We start from the raw sequence: 22,504 nt of genomic DNA on the forward strand, positions 1-22,504 counted from the left end.
TGGATGGATGGGATGGAGAAATGTTGGTTATCGCGATGCGGTGGTCTTGGCGGGTTTATCTTATCTATTATCTATCTACAACCATGTCACATGCATCAAGTTATAACATCTACAAGATTGGTATGTATTCATATATCGTATATACACTCATAGCTGGGTCGTTTAGAAAATAGGGGCGTAGAGTCCGTACTGTGATCCAAGTTAGTAAACATTTCCACATATTGATACAATGGAAGAAAAAGGGGATAAAACTCACTCCCAAAGGATCATTGAACCGCAACCCGCGATCCAACCCAGCAATGGCCCGAATCTCGTCCTCCTCCAGATCCCACCCGGTAACCTCCAGGTTCTGCTTCAACCGCTGAGGGTTATTACTCTTGGGAATAACCGCCACACCCCTCTGCGTCGCCCACCTCAACAACACCTGCGCCGGCGTGCGTCCATGCTTCTCCGCAATGCCCTGAACAAGCTCATGCTCAAACAACGGCGGCGAATTCACCGCATCCTGCACACTTAACTCAAGGAAACTCAATGGTCCAAAAGAACTATACGCCGTAACTGTCAACCCCTCCTTCTGGGCATACTCGACCAGCCTTGTCTGCGTGAGGTACGGATGATGCTCGATCTGCAGCGTGGCAGGACGAATGCGCGCATACCGCAGCAGATCCATGACCAGCTGCGCAGAGAAGTTACTAATACCGATGCTGCGAGCGAGCTTCTTGTCCACGAGCGACTCCATCGCCGTCCAGGTCTCTTGGATCGTGGCGTTGCCGAACTCCAGCTTGCCGTTCTCGGACATCCAACCCGGCGGGTAGCGGACAGCAGGGTCAACGTATTTCAGTGAGATGGGGAAGTGCACAATGTACAGGTCGAAGTAGTCAATGCCCCAGTCGTCGAGCTGCTTGCGGCAGATGGGTTCTACGCGGTCGCCGTCGTGGAAGCTGTTCCATAGCTTGGAGACGATGAAGAGCTCTTCACGCTTGACGAGACCGTCTTTGATGGCCCGCGCGACGCCTTGGCCGGCTTCAACTTCGTTTCCGTAGTCTATGTTTCATGTGTTAGTTTGGAAATATTGGTAGTGCTTTATGGGGGGAGCAGTACCGCAGGCGCCGTCAAACAGACGGTATCCTTCCTTGATGGCCTCGTAGATCTGGTCAGCGCAGGTGTCGTTGTTCACCTTCCAGAGACCGAAGCCCACGAGGGGCATGTCGTAGCCGCTGTTTAGCTTGACGGTGGGAGAGGCCATGGTGATTGAAGGAGTAACAAGGTCGTGTTGAGGCAAGGTATAGAGACGCGGTCAAAGTAGGATCAGGGGGGGATGAAGGGAGAGAAAGGGAAGGTTTGGAGGGGTAATAAGTAACTGCCCCTCGGTCATGGCATTATGAACTCAAATTCATTGCGCGTATCCACTGGAGGCGCCATACATGGCACAGATAGCGGCATTGGAGGCTAAATGAATTTGTGGCGGCTGTATTAAATTGGGGTAGTAACTTATCCAAGGGCTGGCCGGATGCCATCCCAAGTCGGGCCCGGCTAAATGCATCCATCTGCCGGCTAAATGCCGCCACTTGACCCTAATTTTGATTCTACCACTACGGAGTACTGTGTTTACAACTTGGGGAATAATACTTACTACGTAGTTCTAGGTGTAAATGAAGGTATTGTTTTAAGAAGAAATAATGAATAAACATTGTAAAAAGGTATCCTGCCATTATTTTACACTGCATATGAATCGAAGATTAACCGGCCCATCACATTATTAAGAATACTTTTTTCGCCATAATTATCATTGAGTAGTCTCGCTCGGCCTGTCATTAAACGGCCTGTACTGTATTACTCGCGGTGTAAGAGTGCGCGTGCTCATGCGCTCCTCCATTCATATCGGTCGGCAGGCTGCTCGGCCACTTATCGAGCTCCTCGGGCATAAAGTCATAGCTGTGGCTTGGATTTGGCTCACGGGGCACCGCAACGTGGTGCTCGGATGACGGGAAGCCAATGTGCGGGTAGTGGCTGCCGGGGATGTCCCCGGACATTGCAGTGGTTGGTGGCATCCAGGATGCCTGGCTGTTGTTCATATCGTCGATAGACTGTGCGCTCGTCACCAGCATGCCGTTCAGCAGGGCGTTGTTGTCGTGCACATTGACCCCAAGTGGCTGGCTGTGGACATAGTGGCTGTCATGCTCAAGGCTGTATGGACCATGAGAGGAATGCGACAAAGGAACTTCTGGCATGCTAAGAATGCTTGTGCCACTGTTGGGCCCGTTGAGGCTGGTCGGCTGGCTGATATCATGTGATTGGAGGCTTGGGAAGCCATCGAGACCCAAGGTCACGGCGATCTTATCGTTAAGGCGGTCTTCTTGCTTGGGAAGTGGACTCATGAAATCAAAAGGTGCGTTGAACATTTGTGCAACGCTCTCCTGGCCTGTTGAATACAGAGGCCAAGGGTTTTGAGAAACTCCATTGTTGTGAAGGAGTTCGTGCGGTTGGGGTTGATGGTAAACGCTAGGGCCCGGCCGGTTCAAGAGTATCGAGTCAGCCAGCGACATTGGGGGAGGAAGATCGATGCCAGTCGCTGCTTTGGGGCTTGCGTGAGGGATTCGATCTGACGAAACCACTCTACGCCATGTTGTAGTGCCAACCACGTCGCGGGGCAGCGTCTGTCGGAATTTCCAGAGGATGATTGCCACCCTCTTCTTCTCACTCACGGCATGTCCAGAGTAAGGGTTGGACATTCTCCGTGAGCTGTAGGGTGTCATAGCTCGAATTTCTTGAACTACGGTCAGGTGGCGGAGGAACTCCCGAGCTTGCTCGTGGCCATGGTGTCCAGCATCCTCGGCCAGCTTTTGATCTTGCGTGAGCTTGGTGAAGCGATTCGCCCACCATTTAGATTCAAAGTGAGGCTTCACCTTGGTGTGCGTCGCGGTGTGCGTCGGCCTCGCAACTTCTTGACGCCCTTGATAGATCTCTTGGCCATTTTCATACATGTAAATCTTGGAGGACCAATTCTCCATTTCACTGAGAATCGGAACTCCAGCCGCACTAGCCTGGGCAAAATCTAGTTCCAAGTGAATGCCGAGTTTAGAGCGAGCAGCTGGGAAGTCATCCATCAACTTCAGGTTGGATTCGATTAGGATAATGTCGCAGTCCAATGATCCATTGGAATTCGCCATCAGCGAATTGAGGTAAGGAAAGGATGTTTGCCAGTTTCTGATCTCATTCAAAGAGATCGGCGCTACCGGATGCCGCTGGTCGTCTTGAAGGCGACTGTAGATATGGCTCGCGTCCTCAATACGATCGTTCTTGTCTGGCTCGTTTACCCACATACCGAACCCGAGGCCTTGGATAGTACTGAAGTTGCTCTCGGGCCAGCTGGCGTTCATGGAAAACGGGGTAGGCGGCAGTTCTCCATAGGCCTGCCTCATAGGGTCATGATAGGTGGGGTGGAGGTGAGTGCCATTATGACTTGACAAGGGAGGATCCATGGCAGGCCCCCATCTTGGACCAGCGGGCGGATGTTGGTTGTTCGAGCGGACGTTCGCCTCTTCTCGTACGAGTCGCTCCCCTAGATACTTATATTAGCTCGGTCCGACTTTAGTATACTTGGCTTTGTCACTTACAATCGGGGTCTCCTTTGAGGAACGAGTCGAGGACTTGGAGGTGGCTGGAGACTTGCTTTCGAGTTCTTCGTTTACCAGTTTTCTTGTAGATGAACTCAGCAATGAGCTCATTTCGACCATATGACTTTCCTCGCTCTGACCATTTCCGTCTGCCCATTGGCGGATTCGCCTCGAGAGCTATCACAACATTAGTACTCATATGTCGTGCAGCTAATGGATTGTTTTTCTCACCTTGTTGAAACGCGTCTTCAAGCTCGTCCGACCATACCGGTTCCCCATCTTTGCCAGTGTCTCGACGTGGACGGGACCTGTACTCCAGATACTTGCTGGACCTGAGATAGCTTCTGGGCCTGCTACGAGGACCGATTAGGCTGGGCCCAAATGAATGCAGGCGCCGGAGCTTCTTGCTCTGGAGCCGGAGGTTCTGAGGGGGCTGAAGGGTGGTGGGAACAGTGGGCACTGGATGTGTTGGAACTGGGGGTTGAGGATACTTGAAGGCAAGTTGCTGCAGCTGGTCGTCACGACCAACAGTGCTGCTGTCGGCTAGGTTGTCAGAGTATGTCTGGACGTTCCCAGAGGTGTTCTGCAGGGCCCTGTCCGTATGGGCACCGATGCTCTCAAGAGCTGACTGGTGTTGAGGCACAATACACCCCGTTTGCCAGTGCGCCATCGAGCGGACCACCGGAGAGGATTGACTCTGGGAAAGAATGACAGAGAATGCCAAAGAGGAGGGTGATGGAGGACAGCAAAATGCTTACTACCGCCGTACCAAAGAAACCAGTAGTCACAAACCAGCGATCAAGAACGTAGATGCTTGGAGAGAATGTAAGAATTGGGAGAGAGAATGTGGGAGCGAAGAGCATGGTGTTTATAGGAAACCACTACTCTCCCTGGAGAGGGAGGCCTAGTGGCATAGCTGAATCACGCTGCTCGTTGATACACCACCCCTCCAAGGGCTATGTCAACTGTTCAAGGCGGGGAAAGGAATCTCCTCCCAAGCTTCACGCGTCCAGGTCGAGCTATGAACGAAGGAAGATCCTGTGTCCGAGCAAATCAGCAGGAAAGGAACTGCACGATGGGAACAAGCGGAAGACCCATGCAAGGGATGCTCCCTGAGCACGAACCAGTAAGCTGCTCCTCGGAGGTTTTAGTGCACGAGACAAGCAGTGACTGCTAATTTGAGATACGTTTTGGAGCAGCTAGACGTCCAAGTCCGTGGCAATGGCCATTTTCTGGAATGAGCAGTAGCCAACGACATCGTCCAGTGCCACGGGAGTGGAATGTAAGAGGTGGTTACGTAGATCATGTTGGAATGTATGGCCTGGACAAATTGGACAATCCCAGGACCGACTAGTCTTCACTTGGATATCCAGGGTTCGAGCAACTAGGTGTATAAGGAGTTAAGGGTAAGAAGCCTTGAATCGGCGAGGATAAAGGAACCCGGGATGGGATGACAGGAATAGACTCGGATGAAAGACTTCACTGCACGAGCGGCCGGGTAACTCTGCAGGACGCGCGCGTATGTACGTGTTGACAGCCGCAGGAACGTGTTTAACCTGCGTCCGCACTCCATGCTCAGTGTCCGAGACGCAAGGGATATAAACATCAAAATCGTACCATTGCTATTGTCTGTCCCTACTAACAGGGAGAAAGAGCAGGGACTTAGTCCTCTTCGCCGTCCTGGGCCCCTACAGTGAACTTCTTGCGCCCAGGCCCGGCAAGCTTTTGTAGCTTGACCCTGTCCATCTGTTCCCCTACTTTCTTTTCGATCTGCTTGATTTCTTCCTCGGCATCGATCGCCTCCTCGTTTGCAAATTCCAGGACCAGCTTTCTGCCCAGAAGATGGGTATTCTTCAACGCGTCCATAGCGTTTTCCGCTTCGCGAGCGCTTACAAAATCCGCAAAACCGAAACCGCGAGCCGATCTGTCAAACTTCTTAGGAACCCGCACAGAGCGCAGTTGCCCATAGGCTCCAAAGAGTGACCGAACGTCCTTCTTGGTGGCCTGGAACGGCAAGTTCTTAATGATGATCTTCGTCCTTCTGGCCGCAACCTTCTTCGCGGTATCTTCACGCCTCCGCTCTTCAGCCGCATCCATTCCACGGTGAGACACCCTAACTACCAGTTCATGCTGATCAAGCTTGTAGCCATTCATGGCGGCAAGCGCAGATTGGGCCTGAGCCTTCGACCTGAACTCCACGAAACCGAAACCCATGCTGAGCGTTTGTCCGGGATGCTTAGGGTCGGGCTTAGTCTTGATCTTAGCAGACACAAAGCCATCCAGTGGCCGGAATAAGTCCACAAAACTCTGTGTCGTAGTAGCAAAGTTGAGGTTCTTTACGAAGAGGGTTGTAGTGGGCGTAAGGTCATCAACCTCATCTGCCGCGAAAGTGTCAGCGGTGGAGAAGCCTTGAGAGACGGCCTTAGTCTCTATGGTTGCCTTCTGTGGCACGGCTGCAGCATCAAACAGATCCTTGGGAGCCTTCTCCAGGAATAGGATAGAGTCTCCGAGTTTCCGGTAGGCAAGTCCCTTGAAAGCTTTCTGGGCCTCATCTGGTCTCGAAAACTCAACGATAGCTATCGTTCCACTAGGGGGCATGAGTAACCTCGTTATTTGCCCGAATGGTTCGAACATTTTCCTGAGCTCATCAGTCTTGACGCCGTACGAAAAGTTCTTTACAAGGATAGCAGTGTTTCCACGCTCCCGCTGCTTGAAGGCTTCAATATTAACCCCATTAGCTGAGAAGTAAGCTTTCGTTTCTTGAATTACGTGAGTTTCAGCGTGAGCCTGCTTCACAGCAGCGTCAGATGAAGTAGGATCCAAGAGATCTGCTTTGGAAACACCAAGTCGCTCAGCTACTGAAGACATAACGGCATCGGTCTGCAATTTATTAGCGTATGGTACTGGCGGCTATTGTGCGAGCTACTCACATTCATGTAAAGAGAGTTCCAGCTGAACGTGGAAGACGAGGCATCCATCTTCTTTTTGATTTGCTTTTGCTTTTTCAAAGGCAGTTTCGCCAGCTCAGCATCATCAATCTTGTAAGTCTTCTTCGCGGCTGCTGGCAGAATATGCATCAAGCGGCCTTGGAAGTGCTTTCCATCGAGATTCTTGTAGGCCTCTACGGCTGCATCTGCGTCGAGGTACTGGATGTAGGCAAACCCCTTGCTGGTATTAACCCTGGTATCGAAAGCCACATGGATCTAGGCACATTAGCATAATTCAAATAACTAATGAGTGAATCAAGCAGCAATATTGAGGTGTGTAGCTCTTCAGATAACAAGAGGCATCTACTAAAATACTCTTTCCTGGTAACATCATGTGCTTTGCATCTGATGTCCCTATCAGGACGATCATCATTGAGCTGGGTCGGGGGTCGTGGATGGCAAGAAACAAAACTCATGGATTTACTAACCTCTTCAATTCGTCCGAAAGGAGCAAATAGCGGTTCGAGATCTGACTCTGAGGTGTCGTAAGCAAGGTTCCGCACGAACAGACGTGCAGATAAACGAATGCTCTCGATATTCGTGTCGACCTGCGGCTCCTGAACCGTCTTGGCTTCAGTCGCGGCAGGAGCGACAATCTGGGCATCCCTAGAGTCAGCAGCTGGATCCTCTGCTTCTTCTGGAGCTGCGGACTCCTTATGCTGCGCAGCAGCGTCGAAATCCGCTTGCTCTTCCTCATCAAGCAGACCCAGAAGGCGACTTGTCTTGGAGCGGAGCCAGTCCGCATCCGAAACAGCTGGCGCCTCGGTCTCGGCGACAATATCATCCTGCTCTGTCGGTGCCTCGGCGTTACCCTCCCCACTGTGGTCTACCACCATGGGTTCGGATGATCCATGAGCTTCGCGATCAGCTGTGTGCATCTCCTGAAAATGATCATGGTCATCGCCAAGCTTTGCCTTCTTCCTTTGTGCATAGGTAAGCTCCTGAGGTTGCTCCTCTACTTCAGCGGGTTGTTCTGCAGGTGAGTCATGCTCCGGCGGTCTGGGCACATCATCATTTGCCCATGTCTTGGTCTTAGAATGTTGCATTACAGAGAGATACTCTTGCAAGCGAGCGTCTTGCGGGGCGTTTTCGCCATCCCGTTTACGCTTGAGGGAAGCATCTGCGGCATCGCCGGCAGAGATCCTATCATGTTTTCCAGCTTTGCGAGTGGGTTCGGCATCGATCTACAAGATTACTGGTCAGTCACAAGACCACCTTGACTGTCAGCGGGGAAAACAAAAGAAACAAAGCAAGTGTGGATAGGGAGTAGAGCACATACCGGCTTAGCAATGTCTACTGAGATTTTGGACATCTTCATGTAAGTCTTATTGAAGTAAGACACAGCCTGCTGGGCCACCTCATGGCTCTTGAAGCCCACGAAGCCAATCCTGCGCTTAGGCAATACATGAGCGTCTGTGACTTGGAAGCGAGTAGCGAAGTGCTTCCTCAATTGATCATCAGATAAGGTTGGCGGAAGGCCAGAGACAAATACTCTGGTGCTCTCCATGATTGTGACAATGTGTGCCACGGAAATAGTTCCAAAGAAAAAGTTCGAAAAATTTTTGGTGGAATGTTTTTTTGCTTCCTTATAGTGCCGAGGGCGGTGAGGAGGGCGGCCTGGCCCGTGCGTGATCCGGGCGGAGTCCATTGCGCGCAGCCGGCAATGTTGATTCCCAATACTTCCATTGGGCTTCGTGGGACATCTTTGTACACTAAATTTATAGTGGTTGATCCGTGTCTTGAATCCTTGCTCATTTTACCTATTACTACATTCCTCAGCGGAATCCAGCAATATGGCTAGCGAAAAGAAGGATAAGCTTGAGGGTAAGTCCCCGAACGCGGCATCGTCAAACGATGGCTAACATGACCGTTCAGCGCAGATCAAGTCCGTCGATATGGTAAGAGGAATTGCTGGATGTAAATAAGGATTGTGCTCACAGCATGGCAGACGGAGGATATGCAGCAGGAGGCTGTTGAAGTTGGTATGGTCAGCCTTACGGGTCACCTGGAAAAGGAGAGCTAATACGATGGATAGCTATTGAGGCAATGGACAAGTACCACATTGAGAAGGTAGGTTCGGTGTTTTCTGTTGGTTACCATTGCTAACGACGATAGGATATTGCTCAATACATCAAGCGAGAGGTCAGCACTGCGCACTGTATGCGAATCACAGCTCATTGCTCACAATCCACAGTTCGATTCGCGCAAGGGTGCGACATGGCACTGTGTCGTCGGGAGGAACTTTGGCAGCTTCGTCACGCATGGTGAGTGACGTTGCTAGGGCATCAGGAGTAAGGGCTAACTTTCGAGCAGAGACAAAACACTTCATCTACTTCTACCTCGGGCACTGCGCCATTCTCCTTTTCAAGACTCAATGAACATACGACCACAGACACCGGCCTGATTCGCCCAAGCGAAGTCTATAACCTTTTTCGGATAATTCAAGCAGAAGTAACGTGCAGTGAAAGGTCCCATGCAAGCGCTGGAATGAAATGCTGCCATATGATCCCGAACAAAATGCTGCGGGGTTTGCCTAGAGGGCACAACGCGGCGGTGATTCTTCCGCGCATCTACCTGCTACTTGATTCCAATTCTTTGTTAATCAATTCAAAATATCCTACTAGTGAATACAAGTTGATCCAATCGCAGAACTACTGCAGTGCTGCACCGTAGACACGTAGGCTTTCCAGCATGCAGGATACACTGCCAATCATCACTACTACTATATATATAATGCACACCCAGCAACGCAACGACACCGCCGAGTGCGGAACGCCAAGTGCCAACCCGCGCCAAGCCACAGCGCCACACGTCAGCCCCAACCAGTCTATTATATGGCTGCCTCCCCCTTCCCATTAACTTCGGCTGCTGCCAATGTTATCCCTCTACACGTCGCATTACATGATCAAACGCGATCCCGATTCCTGTCATTTATTACCTTCTTAGTTAGAATAAACCAACCCACCCTTTGTTCATCCTGGGAGCACTCCAAAGCCATAAACATGGCCATCTGCATCACCTTCGGAACACATGGTATGTGACATATCTACTCCCTTCCCTCCTACTCCACCGGCCGAGGCGACGACCCTTATGGATATCGATTCCACAAGAACCCACCCCCAACCAACAAGAAAGATGCGAAAACTAACACCAAAGGTATTCAGAGTTCACGTCCATGCTAGAAGGATACGAGAATGTCCGCGCATTCTGCTATAACTGTATGAATCCCCTGGACCCTGACAATCATGACTGCTAAATTTAGCTCTGGTTCCTGACCCAACCAATAATTTACTCGATTATTGACTGACCCGTCTTCCTCCTTTGAATCTAGGCCAACATTGGAATGGTCATTGTTTGACGAGATGGTAAGCTTATACTTCACTAATTCATTTGGTTGAGGATATGTTTGGAGTTGTAACTATGCTAATGTATGATGATTAACATTTAGGCCGTGGTTCACCGTCTGCTTCATTGTAATCATGTCCCCCGTCCGCATGAAGCCGGACTAAACTGACCGTATATCCCCATATAGCCTGTCATCCCTCTCGCAACACATAAGTACAAGGTATGTTGACATATCATTTTCATCCTAACATATATGCATTTCGGGGTGTATCTGATGTCGTCATAGGAAGTAACCTGCTACACATGCCGCTTTACGCAGGATCTACGGTAACACCATCCCAACACAATCCAGTAAAATGGGAAAGGAAAGTAAAGAAACTAATACCAAATCGCAGCGACCGCCCTGATATCACACCAGAGACGAGACCACCTCCGGGTGTCGTACCAGGCCAATTACCTCAGGCGTACTATGGCGGCGGTGCACCTTTCTATCCCCCGCAGCAGGCATCAGGCCCACCTCCACAGGCGTCCGGGGGTGTGGTAGCGCCGCCACAGCAGCAGGCAGAGCAGCAGAACCATGTGTATAAGTGATGATTATTTCTGATCATTGTTTTCGTTGATGATGTATTATGATCGGTTGATGGTCTGTTGTCTGTATTTATCGAATACCTTTTGCTTGCTTGCTTGCTTGTTGCCATTGTGTCTAGTGGTTAGCTTACTAGCTATCGCGCATGTATTGTATCAAATCCGATTTATTCACTCTATTTGGGTGCGCAGTATATTTTATAAACTCATATTATCATACTATTTGAACTCAACATTATACAGTAACGAATGGGGTATATATCCAAACCGATGAATAAAACCAATCATAACCATCCCAGACCCAACATATCCAGACATCAAGCACATATCTCATCAACAGAATAACCGATTCCTCGCAACATAATAATCTACTTCTCCAAAACCTCCTTCTTCTCCATCACAGGCGTCTGCACCCCAGAAACATCCCCACTCGTCATTTCCCCCACAATCATTCCCTTTCTTCTTCCCCTCTTCCCCGTAATATCCAACGCCATCATCCTCACCGTCCTCACAATACTCTCCCGACCCTCATACAGCGGGAAAATAACCACGCCGAAAGTGGTGCAGAACAGCCAAATCAGACCGACAACAACCCAGCCCGTAAAGAACTTCTTGCTGAAGACATACGAGCTGCCGTACATAGGAATGGGCCAGAGGATGAGGAAGCAGAGGACCATGAAGATGGTCAAGGTGCGGGAGTAGAGAGCAGCGCGGTTGAGTTTGCGCGTTTCTTCCTCTTCCTGGGCGGCGGACTGGGTATTGATTTCGCCGGGGATGAGCTCGATGTCGATGTGAGCGGCAGCGGCAACGTCGGCGTCGTCGACGCGGCGGATGGCGCGCATGGTGCCGTAGTCGTAGTTTTGAGAGCCGAAGATGAGGGTGAGGATCGGAGAGAAGACGACGGGACTGAGGAGGGCGGCGACGTTGCCGGCGAGCATTGGGTAGCTGGTGCGGGAGTTTTGTTAGTTGGTTGTTTGGAGAGAGAAAATGTGGGGGTGGACTCACTTTGCGCCTGTCGTGGTGACGGTCAGGATGCCGTATTGTTTCTTGGTTGTCACGAGCCACGCGATAAGGGAGACGGCGAGGCCGAGAGGTGGAGAGGCGGCTGCTGCAATCCAGTTCTGGTGCTTCCAGATGAGGGTCATGGCGCCGGGGAAGACTGCAGAGGAGATGATCACGCCCATCAACAGGTAGAGATAACCCATCCCAATACCAGCGTAGTAAAGACCGGTGGAGAAGCCGGCCATGGCGATGGCCCAGAACACACAGGTCATGTGCGAGACCCACACGAGACGCTTGCCCTTGGCGGATGGGTCGATGTAGGCCTGGTAGATATCGTAGGTGAAGATGGATGAAACGGCAATCAACTGGGCGGAGAAAGCGGAGGTGACTGCCATGAAGATCATGATTGTCGTGCAAACTGCGCCGCTGTAGCCGAGAAGCTTGACGGCAGCAAAGGGCAGCACGAGACCGGCGGTGACGTCGTCGGAGCTCAAGCGTTGAGTGCCCTCCAAGGAGAGAGCAGTCATGCCCATAGTGCTGGCGCACAGCCAGGGGATCGCGAACCAGCAAAGACCACCAATGACATATCCGGGGAAAGCGTGCACGGGGCTCGCGGCAATGGCTTTGTTGTAGTAGCCGTTGTCGAGGAAGACGGTACTGTTGCATTCATTAGCAAGCAATCGATGCGGAAGTGTGGTGGCTAACGTACCCAAAGTTGCCGACCAGGTTGATAATCCAGAAGATGCCACCCTCCTTTGACCTCATGGTCAGATAGCTTCCCTCAGCATTGCCTTCAACTGGGTGGAGTTTCGATGCTGCTACTAGTGCATCATAGACAGCCCCCGGAGATCCAAGCTTGTCGCTAGTCGCATAGGCAGAGAATGCGAAGATGAAGATGACGACAATGATCACGACGGTATGCATGTAGTCCGTGATGAACGTCGCCTTAATACCACCGAATAGGGTATAGAGCACGACACCAATAGGCAGGAGGAAACAGGCAGCAACTGTATTAACCCCCGTGAGAGATGTCAAGACGGCAGAACCACCAGTCAGCAGCATGGCGGTAACGAGAATGTTGGTCATCAGGCAGAAGACGATAAAAACAACATGCACGACGGTTCCATATCGAGCGCGCAGAGCTTCGAGGAAGGTATGCGCATTTGGAGCTCTCCGCTTAAGCTCAATGGCTAGGGTAGCGAACAGGATGATTTGGACCGTAGCACCTGTATCACCGAGTCAGAATGTCTTCGGCGTGTTGCTGTTGGCTGTACATACCTGATGCGTAGAAGAAAGGACCCGAGATGCCGTATTCGTAGGCCACAGTGGTCGACTGAAGAAGAGTTGCGGCCCATGTCCAACTACTGACGACTGCCGCGGCAACCAAACCCGACTTGACTGATCTTCCAGCCGTGGAGAACATTTCTGATGTCTGCACTTCGTTCTGGTATCTATGTGAGACCCGTTAGTCTTGCAATCCCATACTTGAAGAAAATCCATGTTTGGAAAGGGACTAGACTACATACCGCTTCAAAGCCCAGGTGATGAAGATCATGAGCAGGGCAAAGGCAAAGCCCAGACCAATGATGATGCCATAGCCAAACCCTTGCGAGAGGGGCGCTGTGAATGTGACTGTGTCTGAAGACATGTTGGCAGTGTTTGAACACGCGAAACGATGCCTTGCTATGGCTGGACAATGACTGAAGGAGACAAGGCTTTGAGCATGGTGGCAGAGGCAAGAACATATAGGGCACGGGGCCCTTGAGAAGTCTCCGACCTCGCAGACACGCTGGTGATCGGCGGTAAATTCATATTGAATGAATCACTACCAGTCCAATATCATTGGATCCGAGGAGTCAGGCCTGGGGAAGCGAGTGGCTGATAAGAGCAGCTCCTGGTGGCCGTTTCGTAATGTGCTTTCATCAGATGGGGGTGTAACATCAATGGCAGTGGACTAGCTGCAGGTGAGTTTAGTACCGAGTCATCGAGTAAGTGCCATCGTTCCACAGTTCCATAAGCATACACATGGATTATCCCATGCCTTCTCCACTTTCTTTGCAACAAAATCAACAGCCGAACCCCAAGTGGGTTATCAACGTATCGGGTCCGGGCTGCTTATTGGCGAGGCGGAAATGCTTCTTATCAGCGGAGGTCAGCGCAATGACGCCCATTGGTCCGAGTTGGGAGCGGACGATGATAAGAAACCGTAGACTATCAGATAAGGATGTCAGCGAAGTCATGGATTGGTGTGTTGGTGCAGCCTTTCTCTTTGCCAAGAGTTTATGGCTTTATAGGGAGCAGACTTGATGATAGCGCTCTATCAGTTCACTTAGTTTACTTACTCGATCCTGCCACTAATGCTTTGGGGGTCTTCCCCACTGCTCGTGGTTTTGGAAGCCGGGGAATTTCCATCATTCTTCGATTCCTGTAATTGGTGGGTGTCTGAGTAGGGGCAACTGATCTTGCCTTTATCTGATGTATGCCAGATCTCAGTACTGTGCGTACTGCGTAGGGCAGGCCTTGCTTGTGGATATGTCACCCACGTGTACTTCACCTTAGGCTGTTAAGTTCCTGGTATGTGGATTGACTTGCATGATATATATCAGTTCATGCCAATGGATCATAGTCTATTTGGTAGGTGTGTGCACATAATATACATCGCTTGTACATTTCGATACTACTACCGAGTACTGATGAAATCCTGAATGTGATGACAATTCACGATTGGGGTGCCCATGATATGAATATGCCATTAACCTACCCCAGCGTGATCAGTGATCTAGATCCGCACCGAGTATATATACACGATCTAGTACTGAGTTTTCTACTAACCCTCTTAGACTGACACAGCACCACCGTCATGATCTGAATACTACTAGTACCATTACCCCATCACCATAGTATACAATGAGTCTAGCCACTGCTAGTAAGCCTCGCATGACTCACCAAGCAACTATATCATCAGCACTAAGTGGTTACTAGTAATAACCACTAATAAGGGACCATCCCATAAACATCCACAGCCCACCACACCCAGAACCAAACCATCCACCAACATCATCACCACCACACCAAAAACACCATGACCACCGAAATCCACCGCACCAACGACCTAACCATCAGCCTCTCTCCCACACCAACAACTCCAGGCCACACCCTCGCAACCCTAACCAGCACCACCAGCACCCTCTTCCTCCTCCCAAAACCCACCTTCACCACCACCCTCCTCACCCTCCGCACCATAACCCCCGCCCTAAAACAAACATACCACACCTCCCGCATCGCCCTAATAACCTCCGGCAACAGGACCATCTCCCTCCTCCCTCTCCACGGCCTCCCCTCACCAAACACCTGGACGCCCATCCTCAGTCCCGAAACGTCCTTCCACCCCAACAACCCCAACTACATAACATCCAAATCCGGCCCCCGCATGCCCTCGGCCCAACTAACCCAACTAGCCAACACCATCACAACCCACTCCCTCTCCACACCCAACTACACCTTCCACGGCCCCTCCACAGACACCAACCTCTTCGCGAACATAATCCGCGGCACGGAGCACCCCCAATGGCGCATCTGGGAGGATGAGACCCACGTGGCGTTCCTCACGCCATATCCAAACACCCCCGGGTTCGCGGTGCTAGTGCCGCGGAGGCATTTGGGGAGTGATATATTTGCGCTCGGGGAGGAGGAATATAAGGGTTTGGTGGGGGCGGCGTGGACGGTTGGACGGGTGTTGATGGAGGCGTTGGGGGTGGGGAGATGTGGGATGGTGTTTGAGGGGCTGGAGGTGGATTATGCGCATGTTAAGTTGGTTCCTGTTTATGGGGAGGGGGAGGAGGATGGGGCTGGGGAGAGGGAGGTGTTTCGGGAGGTGTATTCTGGGTATGTGAGTTCTTTGCCTGGGCCGGAGGTAGGGGTGGAGGATGTGGAGGAGTTGGTGAGGAGGGCTGAGGAGATTCGGGGGGTGATTGCTGCGCGGGGAGTATGAGGGATATGGAGAGTGGTTGTAGGGGTTATAAAATAAGGATTGGGACAGGGTTCGCTTCGACGAGTCTCGTTTTCATTGACAAGCACTATATTACACAAAAACGCATTTCTTCACGGAATTAGGCTCTCCATTAATTGTTGATGGGCACAAGTGCACGGCATGTTTTTATAGCGATGATTGTTCCATCCTATACTGCAGATAGATTTGGACCAATTGTAGAAGCACAAGATCGGCATGTGCCTTCCCCACTACCAGCACACACAAGAAAGAGGCAAGGGACACCAGGGGTATATGTATCGAAGGGCAAAAGGTTGGATGGTGGATTCGCTGGCCTCGCTTGATCCTCGCGCTGCTGATCTCGCGCGCGACCCCGAATCATTCGACACGAGCCAGACATATCACGTATTATAGAATCAGGAGACAGCAACAAGACGAGAGTACAAGTCGCATTTCAGCGGCTTATGCGGAGAACTTGCGGGTGATCTTGGCAATGACTGGATATGCGCGTTAGAGATCGTTGAACGATCCGAAGACTGCCCAGGAAAGATCACTTACCGTGGAGACCAACGACGGAGAAGATGAAGCCCAGACTGAGAACCAGGACAACGACGGGGTCGACCCTCAGACCGGGGCTCTCGTCAGTGTAGAGCTTGAGCATGGTGCCGGAGGAGCCACCAGCACCGGCGGCGCGAGTCGAGCTGGGTCTGGCATTGCGGAGGGACTCCTTGTGGTCAGCGGCCGCGCGACGACGCAGAGCAGCCCGGGGACCACCAGGAGGAGTGGGAGAGGAAGGGCGGTTGACGGAGGAGACAGCAGAGGCGCCGGTGCCAGCGCCAGCAGACTTGGAGTCGGGACCGGACTCAGCACCGGAGGTCATGGGGGAAGCAGCACGGGGAGAGGCCTGAAGAGAATAGAGACGTTAGATGAGGTTGCTCTTAGTTTAATTGACTGAAGTTGTCATATCTCGTCGATGGTTTGGTCCAATTCGCTTGGGAGACAACGATAGCCACCAAGAGGATCGGCAGGACAAGGGTGCTCACCATTTTAAAGAATATGGAGATTCAAGAAGATAAGAATCAAAGAAAGTGAAGCTGAATTAAACAATAATGACAACAAGAAGCACGGAAGCAATTGGCCGATGAAGAGGGAAGGAATCGGCTGAGAAGTAGAAGAGGAGGAGATACTGGTAGGAGGTCCGGGAGGTGAGGTCGCGAGATGCCAGAAAGAGGCCACGCTCACGATTTCCAGCTGGCGGAAGGTACCGTCATTTACGGTAATGCCAAGAGCTATACTCAGAGTAAGTAGCTTATATAACATAAGTTTGGTGCTTCTTTCACAACAAGTCCGATGTGGTGTAACGGCTAACATCGCCGTCTTTCACACGGCAGCTCGGGGTTCGATTCCCCGCATCGGAGTTCTCTTTTTCAACTTCTTTTTTTGTCTTCTTTCCTTCCTTCTTTTTTAACATCTCATGTGTGCTGGATGTCTGTCTATCTGACTCTCTGCCACATAACATTATTTTTACTGATAGCTAAGCTAGTCTCTGGCATCAGTATTTTCTTCGACTTCCAAACTACTATGTAGCTTGATCGATTACGGAATAAGGCTCTGAGCCACTGGCCTACGGGTTCCCTCCATTCCATCGCTCTCCACTGCAAGTTCTAGACCTTGAAGCTGCTAGGTTGTGACGATCCAAGGTCCGAAGTTTGTAGACTGCTAGATATATTGTGCGCCATCCAGAACCTTGGATCCGATCTTGACTCCACTCCACAATCAGGCAGGTCAGCTCCGACAAACTGATGCTTTAGGGACGGATAGTCTAGTCTACGGCTAAAAGGGGCAAAACCACGAGCCCTATGCGTGTCCCTGAAAACACTGTGGAGCAGTTCAGTCTCGCGCGGTTGAATTATCCATTCTTGCGGAGCAGACTCGTTTGTCTACCCGCCACTCACGTGGAAGGTTCACTCTTTAAGTTGAACCGGCAGAGATCCGGCCCATGGATGCCATTCCAGGACCGCTGGCAGGCAGCCACATAGACGCGACAGCCGTTGGAAGAGCTCTCCTGACATGACAACAACCAATTAGAACGGATTCTTCGCTCGCCCGGCTAGAGTGTATAAGTTGTAAAGCGTAGAGAAGACTCGGACCTTCATTGACCTGTGTCGCCATAGCAATACTGCAAATCTGTGACGGCGGAAGATCTTGGGTACTTCCCACAATGCCGTTGTTTCACCGAGGCGCACTAAGCACGTCGAATGGCACATGGAGCAAGCAGCAAGGGGAAGCGAATTGCGCACTAAAATAGCCACACGCCACTATCTTAGAAGATTTGATGGGCTCACAGACCTGTGGCTTTCAGCACCTTGGTTTGAGAACTGCATTGGTGCTTGTGCTTGCATTATGGTGAGACCGGAGTCTCCGGAATAATTCAATGAGGTTCCCAGGTAGATGGAGTATTTGTGCTCCGTCTCTGCTCTTTGAAGATACACGTTATCAAGTCTAGCTAATTCGTCGGTTTGGCGTCCACCCCGACAATAAGGTTAGATGGGTACGTAACCCGGCGTGAGAAGAGGCTTAAATGTCGTTATGCGTCTGCCTAAGGCAAAATTCTGTCGACCTGGATCTCTTCCACATGGTTCATGGTTCATAGTTCATGCAGAAGCAAGGCAGAGATGCATCCCTCTTTCTCTTGATTACCTGGCTGAACCATGCATTGCTGACCCTGCAGAGGCTGCCATGCACACACGAGTGACACCGCACATTGTACTAGGTTTCAGGAAGCTGAGCCACGGATCTGGTCTGATCTGAGCCGGCCACCACAATTTTTGGCCCCAATTCTGGCCCCGTTCCATCTCCGGGGCAAAGGGAAGCCCGTCTGACGCGCGCTAGTCTCGATGGGGAGGTAGTTCAGTGCAGTGTTTATCTAGTCTGCACACTGTTGACTGTGGTAGACACCTAATTGGTAGACAGTGGAATGGTTGCCTAAGACATCCTAGTCCTGGATCTTTTGGAAGCGGGATCTTTCTGGCTTGTATGGTGTACAACAATTCAGATATGGTGAATAAATTTTTTTCAATGAATTTTGGTCAAAGAAATCGTACAGTGGGCATGTGTACCTCCATGAAATGATCGTGGATTATTCTCATGTAGATCGCATTCTACGTGCCTTCCTTCTTATAGATATGGATCTCCTGCCGTCCCCGATTCCCAATGCTTGCCTATTATATACTTTCTTGCGAGCCGTTGGTTTGCAGCTCTTCCGCCACTTGTGAACTTTGACAATCCCCCACATCCATTGCCATGGTGTGTGTACGGTATAGAACTGCTGCACTCTGCTAATAGTACATTTAATCTTTGGACAGATCTGATACCTTGAAGCATCAAGATAATTCAATGATTGGGTAGGAAATTCTCCCCGAATCAATGCGATCTTTGAATGCCCCAACAAATTGGAAATAACTTTTTGATCGGTATCTCGGCAAGCAGCGTGATAGTTAACTACGATGGACTGTGTATAGCTCGGATGCGCCGCCCGTTTGGGGCAAGATGCGAGTAAGTGCACACAGAATTCTGGAGCTACGATAGTCAAGTAATAATAGGGCTTGAGAATTAGAGGTAACGCGCGGCATTTTACTAGAGGGTTAATAATATCGTAATCGGGAACCCAGTTTCAAAAGGCAGCCGGTCCATGGGTCCGACCCACTGCGACGCGACGAATTCAGGAGACAATCGAGTCTAGTTCCTTTCTCTGTCGAGTTTAGGCCAGGCACGGGATCCAGTTCTGAGACCCGGAATAACGAATAACAACAAATCAACAACAACACCGAATTGAAGGATTTAATTTATCACCACAACAAACACTCATCGCTCCTCCGTAAGCAGAAGCAGTCAGTGCCCAGGAGAGGAAAAAGGAACAGAGAAGATAATCAGCCACAGCAAAAGCAAGCCGAAGAAGTTATTCTTTTGATCTTCAGGACTGAGGAAGAAGAGTATTTTCCCATGAATGGTTCCAGGTGCTCCCGTAATTACCGTGGGTAGATTAAAAGCTTCTTGGCTCATTGGGGAGGATAGACTAATCCCGCGTATAAGCCGAACGCCATGATAAAACCCATCATAAAATTAGAAGAAGAAAATTGGGGCCCAGGACGGACGGAGTCTGGCACATTTGGGTGAACCCCAACGCAACTTGCTCTGCCGTTAGACCGTCGCTTATATGCTTGACTGCGACTAAACCTGGGTTGTCATGTAAGGTGTGGGTTTAGTCTAGTCTTGAGCATCGTCCAACCCTCCTCTGATTTTTGTGATCATCACTTGCCTTTTCTCGCTTTTTTCCCTTCCATTGCTGCGTCTGGACTTTCCAGCTGAACCCTGGATGCCACATACGCCTCCCCCGACCGGAAAGCAGCCCCCTCCTCCTGCTCCTCCTCTTCTCCTCCTCCAAAAAGTGCGTGAGTAATCAATCCGTTTGGTATTGTCTTATTCTGTCAGTTGGTTCACTACTATTCACATCTCGGGCTTAGCTTGACAGCAGCCTCCGTTTTTCCCTCTCTCTCTCTCTCTCCCCCATTCCACTCATCATCTTCCATCGTTCTTCTCCCAGCCTTTCTTTTCCACCTCTCACATTCATACTTCCTCCTTCCCCCCCCCCGACACTCGTTTTTCCTCCCCTTTCATCTCTTACAGCATTTTTCTCCTTATTGCCTTTTCTTTCTTTTTCTCCTTCCCTCAGTCTCTCTCTCTCCCCTCCCTAACACCCTCTCCGACTGACACTGGGCCTTGGTTTGGAGTCCGCAGGTGCTCAGCCTTACGCCAACAGACCTCCCTCCAATCCCGAACCATCGATCATCGGACTGAGCCTCCCCGCCCAAGGGTAACACACGACAATTCGCACCACGGCTTAACAAATCCTACGGCTTCCCCCCCCCCGAGACTTTCTCATCCTCCTCCTTCACCCTGCAGCGAGCCAGTCGCCGGGCGAAGATACCCTCCGCTCGCCCCGTTAGCCTGTCTTGAGTGTGGCTTGGTGTGGCTTATACGCTTGTTGTCAAGTGGTCGTCGTCGTCCTCCCAGAACTCGTCATCTTCGAGAACCCCGACCTCCTGAGAACCCCCTCCTGACAACCTCAAAAACAAGGCCTCGGCCGCAACCCGCACAGTTTGGGGTTGTCACCTCCCCGCTTCGCGAACCTGTATCCTTGATCCTCTACCTCTGCCATATTGTCGCGGCCGTCGGGTGGTCGAACCGTCATATTGTATCCCGATCCTGAGCCTCCGACGGACACTAGCTCCGTAACGGAGCACTTCGTCAAGATTTATTCCCACAATTCGCGGGCCTCCCTGCTCGGGGGCACTTTCGATCCATCTTTTAGACGCGGTTTCCGTGCCCGAGAAGGGTATACGAATGTTCCTCCGAATCCTCCAAAGCGACACAGGATGTATCGGCCAAACTCGCTCTGGACTTGGTCCTTTTGCATTGTTACCCTCGTCCAAACCATCATTACCCTTGCCCTCGAGTCGTAAGTGTGGCCTTCATAACCGTTGATCTGAATATTTCCGAGTGCTTATGCTGACTACCGCACGAATAGTTATGTCTTCGCAAACTTCCAGATCCAACTGTTTCCCAAGGGTGAAGTCTCGACTGCATCAAAGACTGTAACAACCTTCTTGGCACTCTACTGTTTCGGTTTTATATATGAGTTGATCCTCGTTTACGATGCTCTACGCCTCAAGAATACCATTCAAGTCATCGGTCTGTGCGTGTGCAACCTCGGTCTTCTGATTTACGGAGCGGTGCAAGTCCAGCAGATCAAGGACTCCATCGAAATGCTTGTGGCCGAAAGCGCCATCACGCTAGACGTGTGGGGGGAAACGGAGCCTTTTCTGATTATCATTCCGTGCGTCGTTGCCATGGGCTCTGTCCTGATGATGATCATCGCTTGGAAGCTCTACGATGAATTTGCATGGTCGATCTACAAGCATATCAGCGCCGATCTGCGAATGAAGCGCCGGTATCTTACATATCAGGTACTTTTGCATGCCCGCCGAAGTGGGGACCCGAACCCAACTAACAAGCTTTCTAGATCTATATCGCTCTGCTGAAGTTCGATTTCTTCTTCTTCCTTGGTTTCACGGTCCAGTTCCTTGTCATTGTTACGAACAAGACGGATGTTGAATTCGGTCTCACAACGGCTGCCATTCCCGTTACGATTCTCATTCTTGTTTGCGCTGCGATCTTCGTCAAGCGAGAGAGCTCGATCGGAATGATTATCGTCATTGTACGTTATAGTATCCCTCACTGGGTCTGAATATCTTCTAACTGGTATCGCAGCTTCTATACTTCGCGGCTATGGCCTACTTCCTGTTCAAGCTGGTCCGCATGTACCAGCCTCAAACATATCAAGAGTACCTGCCCGCCCGGCGGTCACTGACATTCTTCGCTGTGATCACACTCCTTTTGATCGTTTTGACAATCATCAATGCCTGCATTTGCATGCACAACTTCCACAAGGGTCTGAAGCAGCACGTGCATAAGAAGAAGTCCCGCGACAAGGATGAGAAGACAACTGAGTTGTCTTCCAACATCTCGGGCCAGGTGCCGAATCGCATGATGATTGACTGAGCGACTTTAGCCCCACGTTATGAACCAAACACAATAAAACGACCAAAAAAAGAGGAAGACAAAAAATAACAGCAAACCTGCAAATCGGGGGACTTTTTTCTTTTCCACATTTCTAACCACTGCACATTTATTCATGGAGCGATATATCGTTTTTAAAGGTTAGCGAGTTGTGCAAATAGTCCGCCAGTAGGTGGACCTACTGCTTGGATACTGAGATTGGGCGTGTTTCCGGGATTTACCATATGATACCTCCTACTGCGTTGCTCGGTTTTTCTTACGAACCTTCGACTGTCTTTCCTTGTTGATTTCCTCGGAGTTTTGTCTGAAGTGGCTGTTCATCCCCCCCCCCCCCCCCCCCC

The 22,504-nt window shown here is 50.8% G+C and overlaps 10 protein-coding genes and 1 non-coding gene across 11 annotated transcripts; 5 read left to right on the forward strand and 6 right to left on the reverse strand.

Moving 5' to 3' along the window:
- Positions 1-127: 127 nt before the first annotated feature.
- BO87DRAFT_374346 (aldo/keto reductase) lies at positions 128-1,464 on the reverse strand. Its single transcript, XM_025622767.1, has 3 exons — positions 1,102-1,464; positions 257-1,044; positions 128-189 (listed from the first exon to the last, which is right to left on the reverse strand). Exons 1-3 carry the CDS (start codon positions 1,244-1,246, stop codon positions 163-165), a joined length of 960 nt encoding a protein of 319 aa, XP_025482141.1. The 5' UTR covers positions 1,247-1,464; the 3' UTR covers positions 128-162.
- A 350-nt stretch (positions 1,465-1,814) lies between these two features.
- abaA (transcription factor AbaA) lies at positions 1,815-4,287 on the reverse strand (the record flags this gene model as incomplete). The annotated part of the gene is made up of 3 exons (XM_025619240.1): positions 1,815-3,562; positions 3,618-3,794; positions 3,849-4,287. The coding sequence occupies 3 exons, from the start codon at positions 4,285-4,287 to the stop codon at positions 1,815-1,817; spliced, it is 2,364 nt and encodes a 787-aa protein (XP_025482142.1).
- Positions 4,288-5,101: 814 nt separating this feature from the next.
- Positions 5,102-8,143, reverse strand: mrd1 (RNA-binding ribosome biosynthesis protein MRD1). Its single transcript, XM_025618739.1, has 4 exons — positions 7,884-8,143; positions 7,033-7,788; positions 6,548-6,820; positions 5,102-6,497 (listed from the first exon to the last, which is right to left on the reverse strand). Exons 1-4 carry the CDS (start codon positions 8,109-8,111, stop codon positions 5,280-5,282), a joined length of 2,475 nt encoding a protein of 824 aa, XP_025482143.1. The 5' UTR covers positions 8,112-8,143; the 3' UTR covers positions 5,102-5,279.
- Positions 8,144-8,294: 151 nt separating this feature from the next.
- BO87DRAFT_374348 (dynein light chain DYN2) lies at positions 8,295-9,253 on the forward strand. The gene is made up of 7 exons (XM_025622768.1): positions 8,295-8,428; positions 8,480-8,502; positions 8,553-8,586; positions 8,640-8,674; positions 8,720-8,746; positions 8,799-8,868; positions 8,918-9,253. The coding sequence occupies exons 1-7, from the start codon at positions 8,398-8,400 to the stop codon at positions 8,980-8,982; spliced, it is 285 nt and encodes a 94-aa protein (XP_025482144.1). The 5' UTR covers positions 8,295-8,397; the 3' UTR covers positions 8,983-9,253.
- A 227-nt stretch (positions 9,254-9,480) lies between these two features.
- On the forward strand, positions 9,481-10,701 carry BO87DRAFT_374349 (rhodopsin family protein). Its single transcript, XM_025622769.1, has 7 exons — positions 9,481-9,637; positions 9,769-9,822; positions 9,936-9,969; positions 10,053-10,077; positions 10,137-10,169; positions 10,236-10,276; positions 10,345-10,701. Exons 1-7 carry the CDS (start codon positions 9,607-9,609, stop codon positions 10,538-10,540), a joined length of 414 nt encoding a protein of 137 aa, XP_025482145.1. The 5' UTR covers positions 9,481-9,606; the 3' UTR covers positions 10,541-10,701.
- Positions 10,702-10,873: 172 nt separating this feature from the next.
- Positions 10,874-13,184, reverse strand: BO87DRAFT_353944 (sodium:solute symporter family protein; the record flags this gene model as incomplete). Its single annotated transcript, XM_025621260.1, has 6 exons — positions 10,874-11,479; positions 11,540-12,193; positions 12,246-12,762; positions 12,815-12,869; positions 12,906-12,987; positions 13,063-13,184. The coding sequence occupies 6 exons, from the start codon at positions 13,182-13,184 to the stop codon at positions 10,903-10,905; spliced, it is 2,007 nt and encodes a 668-aa protein (XP_025482146.1). The 3' UTR covers positions 10,874-10,902.
- A 1,259-nt stretch (positions 13,185-14,443) lies between these two features.
- Positions 14,444-15,527, forward strand: BO87DRAFT_414024 (HIT family protein; the record flags this gene model as incomplete). Its single annotated transcript, XM_025626606.1, has 2 exons — positions 14,444-14,462; positions 14,560-15,527. 2 exons carry the CDS (start codon positions 14,444-14,446, stop codon positions 15,525-15,527), a joined length of 987 nt encoding a protein of 328 aa, XP_025482147.1.
- A 49-nt stretch (positions 15,528-15,576) lies between these two features.
- Positions 15,577-16,740, reverse strand: BO87DRAFT_457006 (SEC61-beta family protein). Its single transcript, XM_025628770.1, has 3 exons — positions 16,568-16,740; positions 16,083-16,428; positions 15,577-16,021 (listed from the first exon to the last, which is right to left on the reverse strand). Exons 1-3 carry the CDS (start codon positions 16,568-16,570, stop codon positions 15,987-15,989), a joined length of 384 nt encoding a protein of 127 aa, XP_025482148.1. The 5' UTR covers positions 16,571-16,740; the 3' UTR covers positions 15,577-15,986.
- Positions 16,741-16,870: 130 nt separating this feature from the next.
- BO87DRAFT_t107 lies at positions 16,871-16,942 on the forward strand. The gene has a single exon. It is a non-coding gene; the product is annotated as a tRNA-Glu (tRNA).
- A 2,347-nt stretch (positions 16,943-19,289) lies between these two features.
- On the reverse strand, positions 19,290-19,679 carry BO87DRAFT_374352 (uncharacterized protein). Its single transcript, XM_025622770.1, has one exon. The coding sequence runs from the start codon at positions 19,584-19,586 to the stop codon at positions 19,416-19,418; it is 171 nt and encodes a 56-aa protein (XP_025482149.1). The 5' UTR covers positions 19,587-19,679; the 3' UTR covers positions 19,290-19,415.
- A 984-nt stretch (positions 19,680-20,663) lies between these two features.
- BO87DRAFT_228230 (uncharacterized protein) lies at positions 20,664-22,271 on the forward strand. The gene is made up of 4 exons (XM_025618740.1): positions 20,664-21,042; positions 21,112-21,550; positions 21,607-21,801; positions 21,855-22,271. Exons 1-4 carry the CDS (start codon positions 20,960-20,962, stop codon positions 22,143-22,145), a joined length of 1,008 nt encoding a protein of 335 aa, XP_025482150.1. The 5' UTR covers positions 20,664-20,959; the 3' UTR covers positions 22,146-22,271.
- The last annotated feature ends 233 nt before the right edge of the window (positions 22,272-22,504 follow it).

Source organism: Aspergillus neoniger (assembly GCF_003184625.1).
Source record: "Aspergillus neoniger CBS 115656 unplaced genomic scaffold BO87scaffold_8, whole genome shotgun sequence".
In the NCBI taxonomy this organism is placed as follows: Eukaryota; Fungi; Ascomycota; class Eurotiomycetes; order Eurotiales; family Aspergillaceae; genus Aspergillus; species Aspergillus neoniger.